Source organism: Alligator sinensis, unplaced genomic scaffold (genome assembly GCF_000455745.1).
Source record: "Alligator sinensis unplaced genomic scaffold, ASM45574v1 scaffold1642_1, whole genome shotgun sequence".
Taxonomy (NCBI): Eukaryota; Metazoa; Chordata; order Crocodylia; family Alligatoridae; genus Alligator; species Alligator sinensis.
In genome coordinates this window covers 16,204-32,919 of record NW_005842914.1, presented here as the reverse complement: position 1 = coordinate 32,919, position 16,716 = coordinate 16,204, and the positions used below count along the sequence as shown (strand labels likewise).

At 56.4% G+C, this 16,716-nt stretch overlaps 1 protein-coding gene across 3 annotated transcripts in view; it reads left to right on the top strand.

The window, feature by feature from the left end:
* The window catches only part of SPECC1 (sperm antigen with calponin homology and coiled-coil domains 1), a 115,056-nt gene extending 98,418 nt beyond the window's left edge, over positions 1–16,638 (top strand). For all 3 annotated transcript variants that reach the window (XM_025192336.1, XM_025192337.1, XM_025192339.1), the window contains one exon: positions 2,370–16,638. In XM_025192336.1, coding sequence (XP_025048121.1) covers positions 2,370–2,459 — 90 coding nt within the window. In that variant the 3' untranslated portion in view covers positions 2,460–16,638. The remainder of the gene's footprint in view (positions 1–2,369) is intronic.
* The last annotated feature ends 78 nt before the right edge of the window (positions 16,639–16,716 follow it).

The window sequence follows — 16,716 nt, the reverse complement described above, 5'->3', positions numbered from 1 at the left end:
GATGCATCTGTGGATGCACAACAAGGTGCGGTTGGCCTTCCTGACCGCGTCCCCACACTGTCGGCCCATGTTAATTTTGGCATCAATAATGACTCCATGATCCTTCTCCGTCTCTGCACTGACGAGAAGGGAGTTCCCTGAGCTGTAGGTGTGATGCTGATTCTTCCTCCCAGGTGCAGCACCTTGCACTTGTCAGTGTTGAATCCCATCCTGTTCTCATCTGCCCACCCCTGGAACCTGTCCAGATCCGATTGCAGCCTGTCCCTCCCTTCTAGCGTGCCCACTTCTCCCCACATCTTAGTGGTGGGGCCTGGGCCTCGCACACTGCAAGGGGTAGGGTGCAGGGCTGCTTGGCGGCTCACCTTGAAGCCACAGACTGGGGAAGCTTGGGGGTTCGCTGGCTTGGGTTTGGAAGCTGCTGGTGCTCCTGAAGAGCTTCAGAGCAGCCTGGCCTCAGCGGCACATCTGGGATTTCCTTGAATCAGCAAATTAGGCGAAAAGAACCGGTTGTGTCAGAATTTTTCTGCCCCCTCTCTCAGTTAAGCTAAGCTGGTCTTTGCTCCCAGGAATGTCTGCCAGCACACAAACAGCTATCCAACAGATCCCCTGTTATTCCTGGCTATAGTAGCCTATGCTCAGTGTTGCTAGTAAGACCAGACTCATCGCAGACTCCGTTCTCGCGTGTTCTCACACGAAGGCTGTGGCATCAGCTCTGGCCGGCTAAGGTGGCTGGAGATCAGAAAGCGACTTTCTCCAAAAATTCACAGGACCCTGAGACCTGAGGGTGGAGACGCTAAGATGGCATTGACTCTCCTTAGTCTTTATGTAGTGCTTTGTATTTTCAAAGCACTATACAAAACAGTGCCTCATATTGTACTGCAAGGATCTAACGACGTGGAGCCCAAATACTGCTCTGTTACACGGGGCAGTCCTCTTGATATCGCCGGGCCTGTGCTAGCATAGCTGAGCTGAGCAGATTTCGTCTCACCCTGCCACGCTAGGGCTTGCAAACGTAGCTGGACCAGCACCCCCTTCGGGTGCAGACCCTGTTTCCACTGCGAAGAGGTATTTAGCCAGTGTGGTTTATCCCACTTTCCAGATCAAATTAAACGCTCCTGGGAAAAGCACTGGTGACGCCAGTTAGGGAGAGGGGTTAGCTAGTCTCTAGCATAGCAATGCCAACAAAACATGGTGTAGACCAGACCCGGGTCACATGCCTCCATCACAGCGTGGCCCAGAGAGCAATGGAGCCTTTTGTCCTTGGGTCACGAGCACAGGTTTGGCACAGGTGAGCGGTGACTAAAAGGGGGTGTGTGTTAAGTCAGTTGAAGGGCTCTGTCCACTCCTGCGGCACAGATGCTCCACGGTGGAGAACTGCAAGCCCTGCGTTCACCATAATGGGTGCAATCTTAGAGGGAGCGTGTGGCTGACAGAGCAGGGAGGCCTGAGGTTCAACCGTGCAAGGGTGCTGTCAACCTGTCAGCCACGTTTCTTTGAGTCTGAGACCCCCCACTTCTGCACGGAGCCATGCGGAGGGCCCCCCGCGCGCGCTGATCCACGGAGACTCTGCGTACTTGCTGGGGGGCAGCCAGCTGGGAGCTTAGTTTGGGATAGGGTGTTACATGACTGACCGGTCTGTACTGACTCGTCTCAGCGGGCTCCGATTGCCCGGTCCTCTTTACCTGTCCTCGCTGGACTCGGCGCATGGCAGTTCAGCTTTTCCAAGTGGAGATGTAGACATGTTTCTCCCCCAGGCCTCTCACCTGCAAAGAGCCAAGGACAAACCGGTCCGTGGGACGGCAGCTTTGAACTGTAGGAGTGTAACTGTAGAGAAGTAACGCTGTGCAGCGCAGAGCCAGTGCAGGGACTGACTTCTGGCTGGACAAACACCTGCTTTCTTCTCCCCCCCCGGATGATGCTCTTAGCACAATAGGATTTTGCTGCGATCTGGGCCTGGGGAGACAAGAACTCGTGTAGTGAAAAGAAAGGATGTGGTTACTGTTCAGGATGAAAGCGCTGTGAGGCCGAGCCAGGGAGAAATTCAGCTGAGCGTGTTCTGTTCAGAAGTTTCAGAACTGAAACGTTTAACAGGAAAGGCTTGGTTTGGGCTAATTTCCCAACTAAATAGCTTTACATAGCTGCTTGGCTTTTGTACTGGCAGCTTGTGATTGCGTTGCTGAGGGATACTGTTGCTCGCAAAGTGAGGCACTCATTTAATGGTCTCTATTGTCATTCTGCAGTAGCTCCACTTCCCAGTCAGGCCGCACTGCTCCTGCGAGAGTGGCGGTATATCAGGGTGTCCTCGTTTTCCATGGCTCTCTGCTGAGGACTCTTTGCTCCTTTCTTAACTGTCTTTGTATCCCGTGCAGGAACTCAGTGAGATGATGTACACGGATCGTCCAGACTGGCAGAGCGTGATGCAGTACGTGGCCCAGATCTACAAGTACTTTGAGACCTGAGACCCAGGGCAGAAGGTGGACAGAAGTGGGGAGAGACTGAAGAATGCCACGGAAGCACTCGATCACTTTAAAAACCCCTCATTTCTATTCCACAAGCCAGCCAAGGCTCGTAGGCGGAAAGAAAAGCTCTTCCACGGTTTCGATCACATCTGGGACTGCAACCAAATAAAGATCCATTGTCCACCTGCACAAACCAAACCCAGCTGTAAGTTTATTTCGACATGAAAACAGCAACGCTTTTTCTGCCAGCTGTGGGATATTTGAGAAGAAGATGCCCTCGTGTTAACTAGCGATTGTATCTCAAACCAGCCTCTGCCAGCCGGAGATCTGCACGCTATGGAAGGACTCCAGTGCATACGTAGTCGTTGAATGCCTGGACCAAACTCGAGAGATGCTGAGAGAGGACGGCTAGTGCAGCAGCTCACCACATGGCTTCTCTTGCACAGTTACAAACGGATGCTTTCCTGCTCCCGAGTGTCGGTGCCCCCACCCGACCTGTTTTATATACCTGTTCCCTGAGACACCAAGACAAACAGACGTGTGCTGACATGCATGGTGTGTGTAGGACCTTTCGCACACACTGACTCAGACTTAGCTGAGCTGGCAGGGTCTGCAGCAGGATCTCTTGTTGCCCCAAAGGCTTTCTTGCCTCTGTATTTTCACCAGACAGCCACAGAGCACAAAGGGAACCGCTAGGTGCTATGACTTCATTTTGGGTCCAACAAAAGTAGCTTCTTTTATGATGAGAAAGATCAGTGAGCAGTCTGGTAGGGAGCTGGAATCCTTTCATCTCTGGGCTGTGCAGGCCCAGGCTTTTCAGCACTGCCGCCTTGCTGGCTTTATTGCACAAGGCACGGGGGTGACGACCCTGGCATCTGAGCAATATGGAGATCAGTATCACACCTTTGTCACGGGTCAGGCTGGAGCAGCCACGCTGCCTGCATTGAACCTGAGTGCACGGTTTTCCTGTGTACCTACCTGCCACATAGATGCACGGTACTTACTGCCAAGGAGTCACGTGTCAGCTTGTGCCCTGTGCAATGAAGCACAGCCATTGGACGTGAGCAGGTGGTCTGAGCTGAAGTTACAAGGCTTGATTGATGAATACAAATTGCAAGATGCAGCCCCATTCATTAAGCTACAGGAAGTCTAGTCGGCAGCTCTTCTCTGTCATGGAAACCACAGCAAAGCCTCCCGGATCCCAGAGAATAGCATTTTAGCCTGCACACGTCCTCCCTCCACTCACAAAGGCATGCGTGTTTTCATCTGCCGTGTTGAGCATCTCTTTTATTTGACCCCCAGAAACGGGGATCTTCTGCCTCCGGGCTCGTGAGAAGCCACAGGGAGCCCCGGGCACGAATCCGACCAAACCGGGCCAGACCTCGAGCCTGTGCTTTTGGTGGTAACCTTTCCTAGGGCAGCACGGCTGCTCCAGCTGAAGAATAGAAGTTGTTTGGTGACCACGTTTAACCCTGAGGGCCCACCCTACGGCTTCGTAGAGCTGTATGAGGGGAAGGGAGGCTTCCTCCCTACGTAGGGAGCAGGGTGTGCTGGTAGGTCCCAAGCCTGCTTGCTTCAGTACAGTCTGGTGGAGCAGACACAGGTGCTGTCAGAGGAGTGTTTGCCGCTTTCCGAAGCCCGCCGAGTACTCTGCCTTCAGCTCGGTCTCCGCTCCGAGTGCTTCGGGCTCCCCCAAACCGGCGAGCCTTGCTTTCCTCCTTTCCGAACCCCCCCCCGCTCTCCTCCTCCTCCTCCTCCTCCTCTCACAAGTGATGGATACCAGTTCCCCAGCCACGGGGATATATTTAGAACGGGATTCTTTTCTCCTCGTGTTTATCTTACCATGTTTATCTTCAGCATCTCCCATTTAAGCCCTTAGTCCCATGAGCTCTGTCTGCAAATGGACTCGGTGCTGAGTGCATTGCCGTATCCAAAGCAGCTTCCAAAGCAATGGAGGTGACGGCACAAGCCACCCCAGGGAGAGACAGACCCACTGAGCAATGCATTCGTCTCAGGGGTGGTTTATCAGAGCTTGACCCAGGTGTACAGGCAGCAAAAATGCATCCGACGTCCTCCTCTCCCTGGAATCGACTCGGAGAGCTTGATCCTTGGCAGACCTTGCTGCTTGCCTGCGCTGAAGGGGATGCTGGAGTGCGTTTGTGAGACCCTGCGCATTGGTCCCCCTCCATTTGCTGCTGTCCTTTTGAAATGAAGTCACTGTGGGGAGATCAGGAGATGTAGTCCACCTAGTACATTCAGCAGAGAAGTCTGAGCTCTAGCCAGGTCTGAAGGTAAGCAGTTAAACTAATCCTAGGGGCCCGATTTATCTCCTCAGGGCTACAGGCTTTCAGGTGGGAGGACTTGCAAGGCGGGGGGGACCTTGTTGCCTGCATTTGCTAGGTGCTGTCCTCGCACCGGGTCCCCGCTTTGCAGATTTCTCTCGTGTTGCTGGGACAACAGGACCTGAATCTGGAAGCAGGATGGCTTGATGGGAGGCAGTGGGAGAGGCCAGAGGCCTTTGAGCTGTGTCAGAAAGAGATTTCAGTGTGTTAAAAGTATTTGTTGTTGGGTCATCCAGTCGCTGGCCTTTGCGTCCTTAATAATGCAGCAAGAATTGCGGGGGTGGATGAGAATGGATACGGCCAGCGGGAGAGGAGGTTGGACGAGTCTGCTTGACATCTCTCTCCTGAGAGGCGTGAAGCATTGCCAGACCCTGGCTCCGGGCTGCAAGAGTCCTGGCAATAGGGATAGGAAGTGACCCAAGCTGCGCTCGTCCCCGGCGGCCTGCAGAAAGCACCTCCAAGCCAGGGACGGCTGGATCTGCTGGGAGATGCCGATAGCTCAGGCTCCCGGGAAGCGCGTGTGCTCCGTGTGCCGCGCTGCGCGGGGCCGTCGGCATCTCTTGATCCAAGCTTTATTCTGCCGTGGCTCTGAGCCATTGCCCAAAGATCTGTCCCAGCCCTCGAGGCGCTTCAGCTGCTGCAGGTCGCTGCCTCTGTCTTTAAACCAACCTGCCAGAGACGTGTCTTTCCCTTCACCCTGCACCTCTGGGATTCCCTCCCCACAAAAATATTGTAGCTCCAGAATAAAGCGGAGCTCAGACGTGGCCCAGAGACAAGGTTTCTGTAAATAAAAACGTCACTTCAAGTCAGCTACCTTCCAACCTAGAGGCCCAGAAATAGAAGATTTTCCCAGGGGAAAGGTGGCTGGAGACTCGGCGTCCCAGCGGGCTCTAGCATTGCGGATGGACCCCTTGAGGTCTGCCATTCTGCGATCTAGAAAAGCCCTTTCCATGGGGGCTTTGTGGGGACAGGGGCTGTTGGTTTTACAAGTATTACCTTTGAGTTTTGATTCCCTTCGAGGTTTGCACAGCTGCCACCGCGGATCTCGCTTTTCAGAGCCGGGTGATGGTTTCCTGTGCTTCCATTCCTGGATAGCCACGACCAGATACCACGAACGGGCTTGAACTGCAGGAAGCGCTGCGCGTTCGACCCGTAGGAAACAAGGCCCTTTTAGGGCGTCTCAACTTAGGCGCCCAGAAATTGAAGCACTCGGGAAGACTAGCGGTCTCTGAAAGCCTAGGCTCTGCTGACTGAGGCTTTACAGGTTCAGGGTTACGGGAACCAGGCCTGATAAGACCGGCAAGTGAGGAATGTAAAACAGTCCTTGAATAACCGTGTACAGAGTGCGCAACGGGGGCGAGAGGTTTTTCCCGGCAAGAGCGGGGCGTGACCTGCATTGCTCCTCCATGGCTTTGCCTCTTGAAGGTAACATCCTTCCCAAAGCAAACACCGCTGAGGCCCACGCATCCCCTCGGATGTACTTCTTGCATGCGTGCCTGTGCATTTAGTCAGCGCTGGCAAGACGCTAGAAATTCAGGTGAACTCTGCACGTTGGCTTGGGCTTGGCAGATGAGGAGAGGCGGTCGCAGGAGGTCTGGGTGAAGGGACCGTGCCGCGTAGCTCTCGGGCAGCCGTCGCTGGGGAAGCAGGGAGACGAAGGGTGCGGGATGTGCAGCATCTTGCTCCTGGAGCCGCTGAAGGTGCCAGTGCTCGCGGCATGCAGGAGGGGAAGGCAGAGGGGGATTTGGGAAATCAGGCCGGGCCCTGGGCCTGGCAGGAAGGAGGAGAGGGCTTGTAGTAATGCTGACGTGCTGTTTGGGAACCCGTTCGAGAGCTCGAGTAGATGTGAAGGGTGTGAAGGGAGGGGGTAGACAGGGCTGGGCGTGTGCGAGAGAGCGGAGGAGGCGGATGTCCGTAGGCCGGGAGTTCCCGTTGGATGACCCTTCTGTTGGCTGTTTGGCTTCTTGGTCGTTGCCCCTCTTGCGCTCCTCAGAGCGACCGTAGACGCTGGGGTGCCGAAGGGGACGCGCGTGCCTTTGCCAGGCTCCCGCCCCATGCGCTCAACCCCCTGACCCGCGATGCAACACGGAGGGATCGGAGGCAGAATCCGCCCCCTTCGTCCAACGCGGCAGCAAGAAAGGCGGAAGGGCAGGCCCCTGGATTGCGAGCTGAGCGGTGGCGTGAGCCTGCTCGACTTCCCCAGTCCCCTCTCGCTGAGGCACCTTCCCCCTCGGCACAAGTCCTAGCAGTGTTTGGTTGGGAGGAGGGAGAAGCCAGCCAAGCATTTCTGCTGCTTGTCTCAGGCCCCGATGGCTCTTGCAAACCTTTACACCCCAGAGTGCCACCACGCTGCCGGGCTTCCCGCCCAGACAGGAGCAAGCTCCAGACACCTCGGGCCTCCGTGGGTGATCCTGCCTCTGTCGGCCCCGGAAATCTGCCGCTGGCCTCCACGCGTGCCCTCCCGCCTTCCCTGGTCGCAGAGCAGGAGAGAGGTCCCAGATTTTGGAGCTTTCTCTTCCTCTGCTCCCGGCACCAGCACTTCTTCCAGGAAACGTCCGGTGAAGTCATCGCTCTCGGAGCTTCCCCCACGTGTTATGGAGCATGAGACCACGTTTTCCTGCCAAAAGAGACTTTCGTCTGGCAGGGCTCAGGCCACCGAGCACCGTGACACTTCCCAGACCCAGCAATAACTTCTGCCTCTCTGAACCTCGCTTGCTTTCCACCAATTCTAGCTAGTGCCAGGCGAGCCCAGAGACCCGCGTCTTCACAGAGTCCAGGCTGTAACCCACCCACCATTACCCAGTGTCATAACCAAGGGTCTCTTCCTTTTTAACTTGCACACGTGCCAAGCTTTGCTGGGCCGTGCTGAACGCAGCACTTTTATTGCTTTTTGTTTGTTGGGTTTCGGCCCAGGCTAGAACTGTGCCGAATGGAAGAACCACCTCTACTCGCCGAGTGATTTTTAGCTCTGTCCGTCGGATCCCGTCGTTACAGCACGACCTAATTTATACGAAGAGCACATTAGAATGTATATAGCTAGGCATTGCCAGGGTTGGACGTGCTAGTACAGATGTATTTAAAGATTAACATTATTAAAGCGTCTGATGCAGAATCTGTGTAATATTTCTAATAAAGCCTTTTTGTTTCTGACGGTGCCCCTTGTTTCTTGCCTTCCTGGTGTATTTACGGAGAGCGGTCGTAGCCCCGCTCCACTGTTGTCTTGCTAAGCCAAGCAAGTCACGTACCCTTAATTTCCTCTCACACAGTCCCCATGTTCTCCTAGAAGGCCCCAGTCTGCCCCGGTCTAGTTTGAATTCGTCTTTCGTGAATGCAGGTCGCAAAAATGGCACCTGGCGTGCCAGATGCAGCCTTACAAGGGCCTGGCATAATGCCATTAATGTCTCCAGGATATCTAGAGAGACGGGGAGCCATGCCAGATGCAGCCAAGGATTGCTCTTTCTGTTTTCCTGGTTGCACAGAGCCGGTGGCTTTGTGTCGTCCTGTGACCGACTGATACGCCCCAGTCCTCCTTCCCCGTCGTTTCCAGCTGGTGCGTGCCAGCTTGTAGCAGACACTCTTGTCATTTAATTCCTTGCTGACGGAGCCAGTAGACAGGAGGCCTTTGGGGGCCTTGGCTGCAGGATGCTGGCCTGCCAAGGAAGACCGCTGGAGAGAGAGGGAGTCCATCTCGTACAGAAGAGGAAGGACGGTCTTGGACGCAGACTTGCCGACCTAGTGAGAAGGGCGTCGGAGGAGGATTTGAGGCAGCCAGTGACAAAAGCCCGCAGGTGAGAGAGGGAAAACAAGTGACCTGGTCCCGGGGCTGGGGTTGCAATGGGGGCACAGGAGGGGCAAGAGAGACTCGCGGGGCACCCAAACAAACATCTGAGATGTGTCCAGACACAAATGCCGGGATTTGGGAAATAACTAGCAAGAACGTGTATCCCCAGGATGCAGCTGGAGGCACGGGTGAGTTGGCATCCCAGAGACGTGGGTGGAAGTGAGCACGATTGTGAGAAGGAAGTGAGAGTAGCAGAGGCAAGATAATAGATTTCAACAGACTCAGGAAGTGGCAGATAGGATATCTGGGGAAGAGAATTGGATACAGGAGGTCAGGAAAGCTGGTCATTCCTGAAAGCCCGAAAAGGCACAATAGCCTGATGTGGAGGAGATAGGAAACAGTGCAAGGGCCAGTGTGGCAGCCCCTCGACCTCTTAAATGGCCAAGAAAACCAAAGAGCAATCGAACACAAAGCGGAGGCGAGGACACGTGGCTAGCAATGGGGATCGACTCAGAGAAGCTGAGGCACGGAAATGAGTCACAACCAGCAAGAAGCAGGTAAAGCAGAAAGAAGAGGTTCTGCACACTGGCAGTGTAGATGTGGTCCTTAACAGAGGAGAACAAATGGACGATGTAAAGATTAGCTTAGGAAAAAAAAAGGGTTCATTATGACCAGATACTTGATTCAGTGCATTTTACCTAAAGGAAAGCAGCGCAAAACAGATTCTGGAGAGAGCAAGGTAAAGACTATTAAATGTATTCAAGTTGGCAGGGCTTGGTGACATTCATCCTGGATTCCTGAAGGGACGGGGTGGAGCAATTGCTGAACCATGAGCAATTGCCTTTAAAAACTTGTAGAGTACGTATAGTCCCAGTAGACTGGAGAAGCACAAGCATAGTCCTTAGGTTGAAGAAAGGGGGGACCCAAGAGCGGGCAGCCTAACTCCCATACCTGGGGGAGATGCAAGGACAAATGATTTGTAAAAAAGATCCTTTTTTAGCATGCAGCTGATTGAGTCATAGCCCACAGACAGCATGCATTGAATCGCAGGGAATCACAGAGCAGAAGGGACCTGGAAGGGCTTGCCAGAAATGAGTTGTATCAAACCAGTGTAATTTCCTTTGATAAAATACCTGGGTAACGGGGAAGAGGTAAACGTGTTGCATTTGACGTCAGCAAGGAGGTTTCCTCCGTTCTGCGTTCTCCCGAGTCAGTAAGGAAACACGGGCGAGGTGACATCCCCAAGACGTGGGCGCACACCAGGTTTCCAACCCACACGGTCAGAGCATGCTTATTCACGGTTGGCCGTCAAAGCAGGCGGCGGGGTGAGTCGTGTCCTTCCAGGGGTCTGGTCTGGGCCTGGCCAGCGTCCGTGTTTTAATTAACCACTTGTACAATGGATCAGAGAAATATGCTTGCGAACTGGGTGGCCGCGCCAAGCTGGAAGGGGATTGCTGGCACTCGGGCGGACGGGACCAGCCTCCCAAGTGATCTCTGGAAATTGAAGCAGACCAAATGAAATGCAATAAAGCTAATTAGACGATGCAGCCCTTGGAAGGCAAAATGCACTGCACAAATGCAACCCCCTGGCTACGCCCCACTACTGCAGCAAAGGAGCGGGGGCTGCAGCAGGTCGCAAACTGCATCTGAGTCCGCAGTGGGCAGCTGCTGCAAAAAGGGGGACGTTTTGACCCGAGAAGCAGCATTGCCAGGAGCGTTTCCTGTGCACAGGAGGTCGTTATTCCCTGCCATGCAGATCTCACGAGGTCTCAGCCAGAATCCAATACACAGCTCAGGGGGCCTCGGCAAATTGAAGGGTGTCTGGAAGAGAGTAACAAAAATGATCAGAGGTTCAGAAAAGGTGACCTGTAGCCCTGCTTTTCTATGAAGTAATGTCTAGCATAACGTTAATGTGCACTGTAAAGCTTAAAAGCCAACAGAACGGGTCTGGACAGGGCTGCCCTGACGACACGCGCGCGTCTGCTCTGCCCCAGCGAGAGCAGAGCTGATTTTGAAGAGCGGGAGGCATGGTCTGAGTTCAGGACCCAGGGCCTCCTGAGCTTTAATCCCAGCTCCCACACTGCCTTCCTCTGTGGCCCTGGAGAGGTTGTCTCAATCGCAGCTTGCACCTGCTCCCAGACAGGTCGGTGAGGAGAAAGCAGTTCATACCGGGCCGACGTACACTGTTCGCTCTGCCGGTGGTTTGTATTGCTGCAGCAGGTAAGTGCCCAGCAGCGCGTCTGACCTTTCATCCTCATGTGGCTGGGGGTCTCTCCGGCTCTGTGGAGGGGCCGGGCAACGGGTCCTTCCTTGGTTGCCGCAAGGATGAGCTGGTTGCGATGGCGGGGGCTCGGTGAGGGTTGCTGGAACTTCCTGTGCCCTTCGGAGTTGCTGCCCGGTACAGCACGTCCTCTCCGCGAGCCGTAGCGCTCACGTGAGTTAAAATGTCGGTTCTGCCGAGACTGAGCGTCGCACCCATGTCAGCCCTGCGTTCATCCTGTCAGTCTACCGGCAGAAGGGGCTATGTTGGCTCCTTCCAGCTTAGGATGCTGCTAGCCTGCAGCTGGTGCCCGGCAGCAGGAAAGGCTGCATGGGTCCAGGTGAGCTGTGCTGATGTACTCGAGCACTTCTGAGCACGGGATTTGGTCAGTCAGGGCAGGAAATCTCTGAACGTTTTCTCCCCAGGTCCGGTACTTCCAGCTCCCGGTATAGCAAGGCAGAGTCTCGTACCTCGGGGAGGCATCTGCATGCTTGTGGCCGGCCAGAATTGCAGAGGCAGCCAAAGAGACGCTAACAGAAGCAACAGGTGACCAGTTAAATCCTTTTCCAGTTTCCCAACGCGGTGCTGGGGAGGGAGATGCTATTAAATATCATCCAGACGGGTTTGCCCCTTCTTGCCTGTCTGTTTTTCAGTGTTAGCTTGCTTAAGGCTAAATTTTAGCTGTTGAAAACGGAGTATTATCATGGCAAGCTGGGCTGAGCTTCCGTCTTCTGCCATGTCACTGCAAAGACGACCTAGTCCTAAGCCTGCAGCGGGGCTCCAAACAGGCTCCTGCCCTACAAGCCGACGTGGGCACGAAGTTTGATAGCAGCAAAGTGCTGGAAGGTCTCAGCTGGACTAGCTGGCTGTCGTGTTTTGTGTCCGGGAGTCGGCAGGGTTTTCTTATTCCCCAAGCTGCAGGCAGCTCCGGGCATGGAGGTCTTTCCTTCGTGCTTGGCGACCCAGAGCCCTCATCTCGCCCAGAAAAGGATGCTCTTCTGTTCAGAGCAGTCGGGCTAGGATTCAGGACACCTGGGTTCATGCACTGTGTGACCTTGGACAGAGCACTTAATCCTCTCCCAGCCCTCGTTTATTTGCTCCACATGTGAAGAGAGGATTTGTGCAAATCAGACTTTTCCTGTTGGCTCCCTTGTACGGCCCTACCCAGCAGCTGCCGGTGGCCCCCAGCGCTTACGTGGCAGGACTGTGGGTCGACAGAGATCTCCTGGCAAGTCCCAGTGGTTTAAGACCTGCCGCTACACCCCGCGTTCGGGCTGTAGCTGCTACAGCAGGCAAAGCCGGGCTGTTGCAAATGGCTCTTCTCAGCATCGGCCCGAACAGCAGCTCGTAAAATAAAATGTTTGCAGTGTTTTAGCAGGGACGTGGGCCGGGCTGCCGCGCTCACGCTGCTTTGCTGACCTTCCTTCTGCCAGTGCTTTCTTTGGGGCTAAGAGCAGGGCAGCTGGCAGCGAGTGCTAGAGGCCAGGTGCAGAGAAGACCGCTCCCAGGGCGGGACCCACTGAGGCAGGCCGAGCTCTGGTGCTGCATTACTGTAGGGTCCAGGAGCCCTGGTCACGAACCAGGACCACGTTGTGTGAGGCACAACACAGACGTGGTCCCTGCCCCAGCGACCGGCCCCTGCTCCTCTCTGAGGCTCTTGAGCCGAAGAGGATCCATTCACCCTGTCCCCAGCAGGCGAGAGCCGGGGGCTGGGGCTGGCCGGGACTTGAAGCCGCATGGACTTACGCCCAGGTGGGCCCGTGCTGCCAGGTTTACTGCATCAAGTCCAGCTGGAGAGCGGGGACCCTTGCTCAGAGCCTCCTGGGTGCTGCTGTGGCATCCCGGCTCTTGCTGGGGAGAACAGGGGCTCGGTCTGGACGGAGGGGCTGCTTGATACTAAACCGCTGATTCCCCGTTTCCAAGCTGCTGCCTGCTGGCCTCCAGGTAGTCGCTGCCGCGGCTCGTCTGTCTGGAGACCACCGCTCCAGCCCTCTCCAAACAGAAGGGGACTCGGAGAATCACGCCGATACTTCTGGTTCCAGCCTGTCTTGCCCCAGCTGCGTCACTCCCTGAAGCGCCGGGCTCGGGGACCTGAAGCAAGTGGGTAGTCATCACAGGATGAGTGGGCAAGACAAAGGACATCACCAGTGGAAATCCTTCTGCTGGGCCAAGACTTCCCACAGGGCCATCATTCAAGATGGCCTTCCTTTAAGTTGGCTTTTCCGACGGTGTGTGGCTTGGGGAGATAAGTGGCTGCAAGCTGAGCCGACAGGATGCGGTTCCTTCCTGGCCCCGGCGTGGTCCGCTTCCACCCTGGTGCCAGAGCGCCGATTCCCTGCGTGCGTGCTCTCAGGTTGCTCTTCTGCCAAAGCACCCAAGGTCCATAAAGTGACCGCTCTCTCTCTTTTTGCTTTGTAGGCTTCTGCTGGTCAGGCGGGCGGCAGTCAGGCAGGAAGCTGAGGCGGGTGAGTTTTGGTTGAGAAATTCTCCTGATGAATCAGAGGCAAAAAAATCACACCGCTGGCTCTGCTTGGGCATTTGAGCACCATCGCTGTATATTCTGTAATCAATCAGTGTGGTGCGCTCGGGGGGCTTTTGTGTGCTGCTGCCTCTGTTTTCTGGCTTTGCATACCCCTGCGACGAAGCGGAAAGCAGGAGGTCTGCTCTGGAGATGGGCACGACCTGGTAGGGAAGTCTTTGTGCATCCTGATGGCTCGCACGTGGTTTCAGGCTTGCAAGTGGGAAGCTGCTTGTCTCTGCTCTAGAGCAGGGAGTGCGTTTTTTCTGTGGGTTTGAACAGCACCAGCACAAGGGCACCGGTCCTGACCTGGAGTTTGGATGCTACAGTCGTAGGGATATCAGTCGTGAAATAGTCTCGCAACTTGGCTGTGTGGCCGGGAAAGCCTTCGCAAACGTGGTAGAACGTGTGTGCGCGCGCTGTGTCTGCGTGCGTGAAACTCCTGGCTGCGGGGAGAGCTATTGCGATGCCAGCCGAAGGCACAGGACTGTGTCCAGACTGTGCGAGCGCTGAGGTAGGTGGTTGGAGAAACCCCCGACCTGGTTGCAGCAGGTTAGGAGGTTGGAGGTGGTTCTGCAGCTCAGGGCACTGCTATCAGCGGAGTGTCCCTTAGGAGCGTTTACCGGGGTGCTGACTTGCTCCTCACGAGGGGTGACTGTGTTATGCGGGTGTCTTGGAAAGGGGGTTTACTGTCGTAGTTGGTGGAGAAGCACCAAAAAAGCAGCAGCCTTCCCGGGAAGATCAGAACCAGGTGCCGCAGCTTTTGTGCTTGCACCTTATGACCTCCTGATACAACTGGCTACAGGCGTGAACCGGGGGTCCCGAGACCCATGCAGGCATCGCCCCCCCGCCCTGCTCACTGCCGCAACGTTGGCGTGCTTAGCAGGAACGAAGCGGTGAGTTGGGCCTGGGCCGGCGGTGCTCACACCTGTCCAAGGACATGAGCGGCTCCGATCGGGTTGTTAGCTCCCTCCCCGCCATGCTGAGCGGAGGCTGGCTCACGGGACGGAGCAAGGCTGTGTGGCTGGGAGCAGGTGTCTTTCCTGGGCGCCATGTGTCCGGAGGAGCACTGGGAGCTGCTCTGAGCCTTCAGTGTAGAACAGGCTAGAAATCCAATCCATCACCTGGTGAATCCCCTGTAAAGCCTAAATCCCCTTCTCAGAGCGGGGCTTTCTTAGCAAAGAAAACAGCGGAGCCCGGCTTAGGCCAACTCCCCTAGCTGCTAAGGGTCTCCCCAGGGACAGCCCAGACCAGCCCCAAATCCTCTCCCCCAGCCCCTCCCACGTCTCCAAAGCCCAGGAGGCAAGAAACCCTTTGTGACTCAGCAGCGCACGCATACTTCACATTTTCCCAGCAGGGCTTGCCTGCAAGCAGGGTGAGTGCCTCCGCCAGGCACTGCCGAGCTCCCTGCACACCTGGCCGGGCTGCCTCTTCCACCCCAGCAGTGTCATCGCCTCGATCGTTTCACTCCCTGAACAAAATCTGAGCCCGCAGCCAGCCCCGAGGGCCCTGCAGGAAACCGAGACGGTCTGTGCAGCCCCGCTCTGGGGAGCAGCCTGCACCGAGGCTCTGCCTTCAGCAGCAGCTGTATGTCCCAGGAGGCGGCAGGCATAGTGACCTTTTTTCCGCAGCCTGGCACGTGCTGCCCACCCACATGCACGGCTTGGCCATGCTGCTCGGCCCTCTGAGAGGGGACAAGATCTCAGGCTGAAGCTCACAAGGGAGCTTGTAATGTTAACCATGAATGACACGCTGCTGTTTGAAGGGGGCCAGGGTTTCTTCTCTCCCTCCCCTCCAGTGAAGACGCTGTATTCCTTGCAACCAGGCCGCAAAGGGTTTCCAATGCACTTCCACGGGCATGGAAATGACACTTTCTTGGTGCCTGGACTCTGGGTTTCATAGCCAGGTGCTGCCTGGGGCTCAGGCCGGCAGAGGAGGGTGAAGGAGGTTATAGGACAAAGCTGGGGCAGTGCCTAGGAAGAGAAGCCTCTTCTGAGAGCCCAGTTTGGGCAAGGCCTGGCTCCCAGGAGTCCCCGCCACGGAGCAGGGCACTGCGAAGTGCAGCTGCCCTGCCCTCTTCTGCCCTACGCGCAGCTGTATGTCCCGAAGCCTCGGCCCATCCGGGCTGTCTCAGGATGCAGTCGCCAAGGGCGAGCTGCTGGAGAACAGCCAGCTACTGAATGGCGATGGCCTCTGCAGACCTGGGCTCTGGACTCAGAAAGTTCAGGTGGAAGGGAGCTCGGGAGGTCACATCTAGTGCAACCCGCTGCCCAAAGCAGCCCCAGCCCCGACTGCGTCATCCCAGCCAAGGCTTTGTGTACTGGGCCTGAAAAACCTCCAAGGGTGGAGATCCCACCTCTCTGGGTGACCTGTTCCTGTGCTTTATCCTAGTGAGAGTCTTTCTTAATATCCAACCTCAACTTCTGCAACTGGAGCCCATTGCTCCTTGTTTCTTATAGTGGTTCCTGGATCTTTTCCCCTCGCCTCGCACCACATCCCAGCTCTCTGTTGCGCTCCTGCAGGCCTCCGATGTGGAGACGGTTTTCTCCACGGTCTTGTCCTCTGTTCCCCTTTCCCAGCCTTCCAGGAAACACGCCTGCAGTGCCCTTTACCCGTGCGCCCTTCACCTCCGAGACGTGTTTACTCGTAGAGCTGCTCTGCAGCTGCTGATACGCTCGCGCCCAGCGCGGCCGTCTAAGCCACGAGCACCTGGGTGGAGGCAAAGCGCCGGGGTCCCCTGCCCGCGCACGCAGGAAACCAGTGCTCCTGTTGCCTGTCTCCAGAGCTGCTGCGCGGGCCCGTGTTTCCCGTGGAAACCCCGTGTTAGCAGGCCTGTGCCAGCTGCAGGCACGTTGCGTGAGCCGCAGACTTGTAACAAGCCACGTCTTGTCCTGAGAAAGAAACCCAAGCGTGCCAGCCTGGCCTCGCTGCTGCGGGAGGTGCAGAGCTAACCAGGGCTAGGTCCCGTCGCTGCAAATCCCTGCCCCAGCCGGCTCTGCGGCAAGTAAGCGGGGGGGCTTGTGATGGGCCCTGCACCTGAGAGACCGGCCGAGGCATCCGTCCCTCCAGGCCCGCGCGGGGGGCACGGGGTGGGTGCCCGGGCCTCCGGAACCAGCCTTTCCAGTCGAGCCGGGGCACCTCTCCTGCCTCTCCACCTCCGCACCACCGTGCTGCTTGCCCAGCCTCCTTTCCTCGGCGCAGTTGCAGCGCGGAGCCGCCTCGTCGTGCCCAGGGTGGGCTGGCAGCGCCGCGTCGCCCCAAAGCCCCTGGCCCTGGCCCTGGCCCTGGCCCTGGCCCTGGCCCGCTCTCGGCTGGCCCTGGGCAGGCTCCCGGCGGCGGGGGGGGCTGGGGGAGGG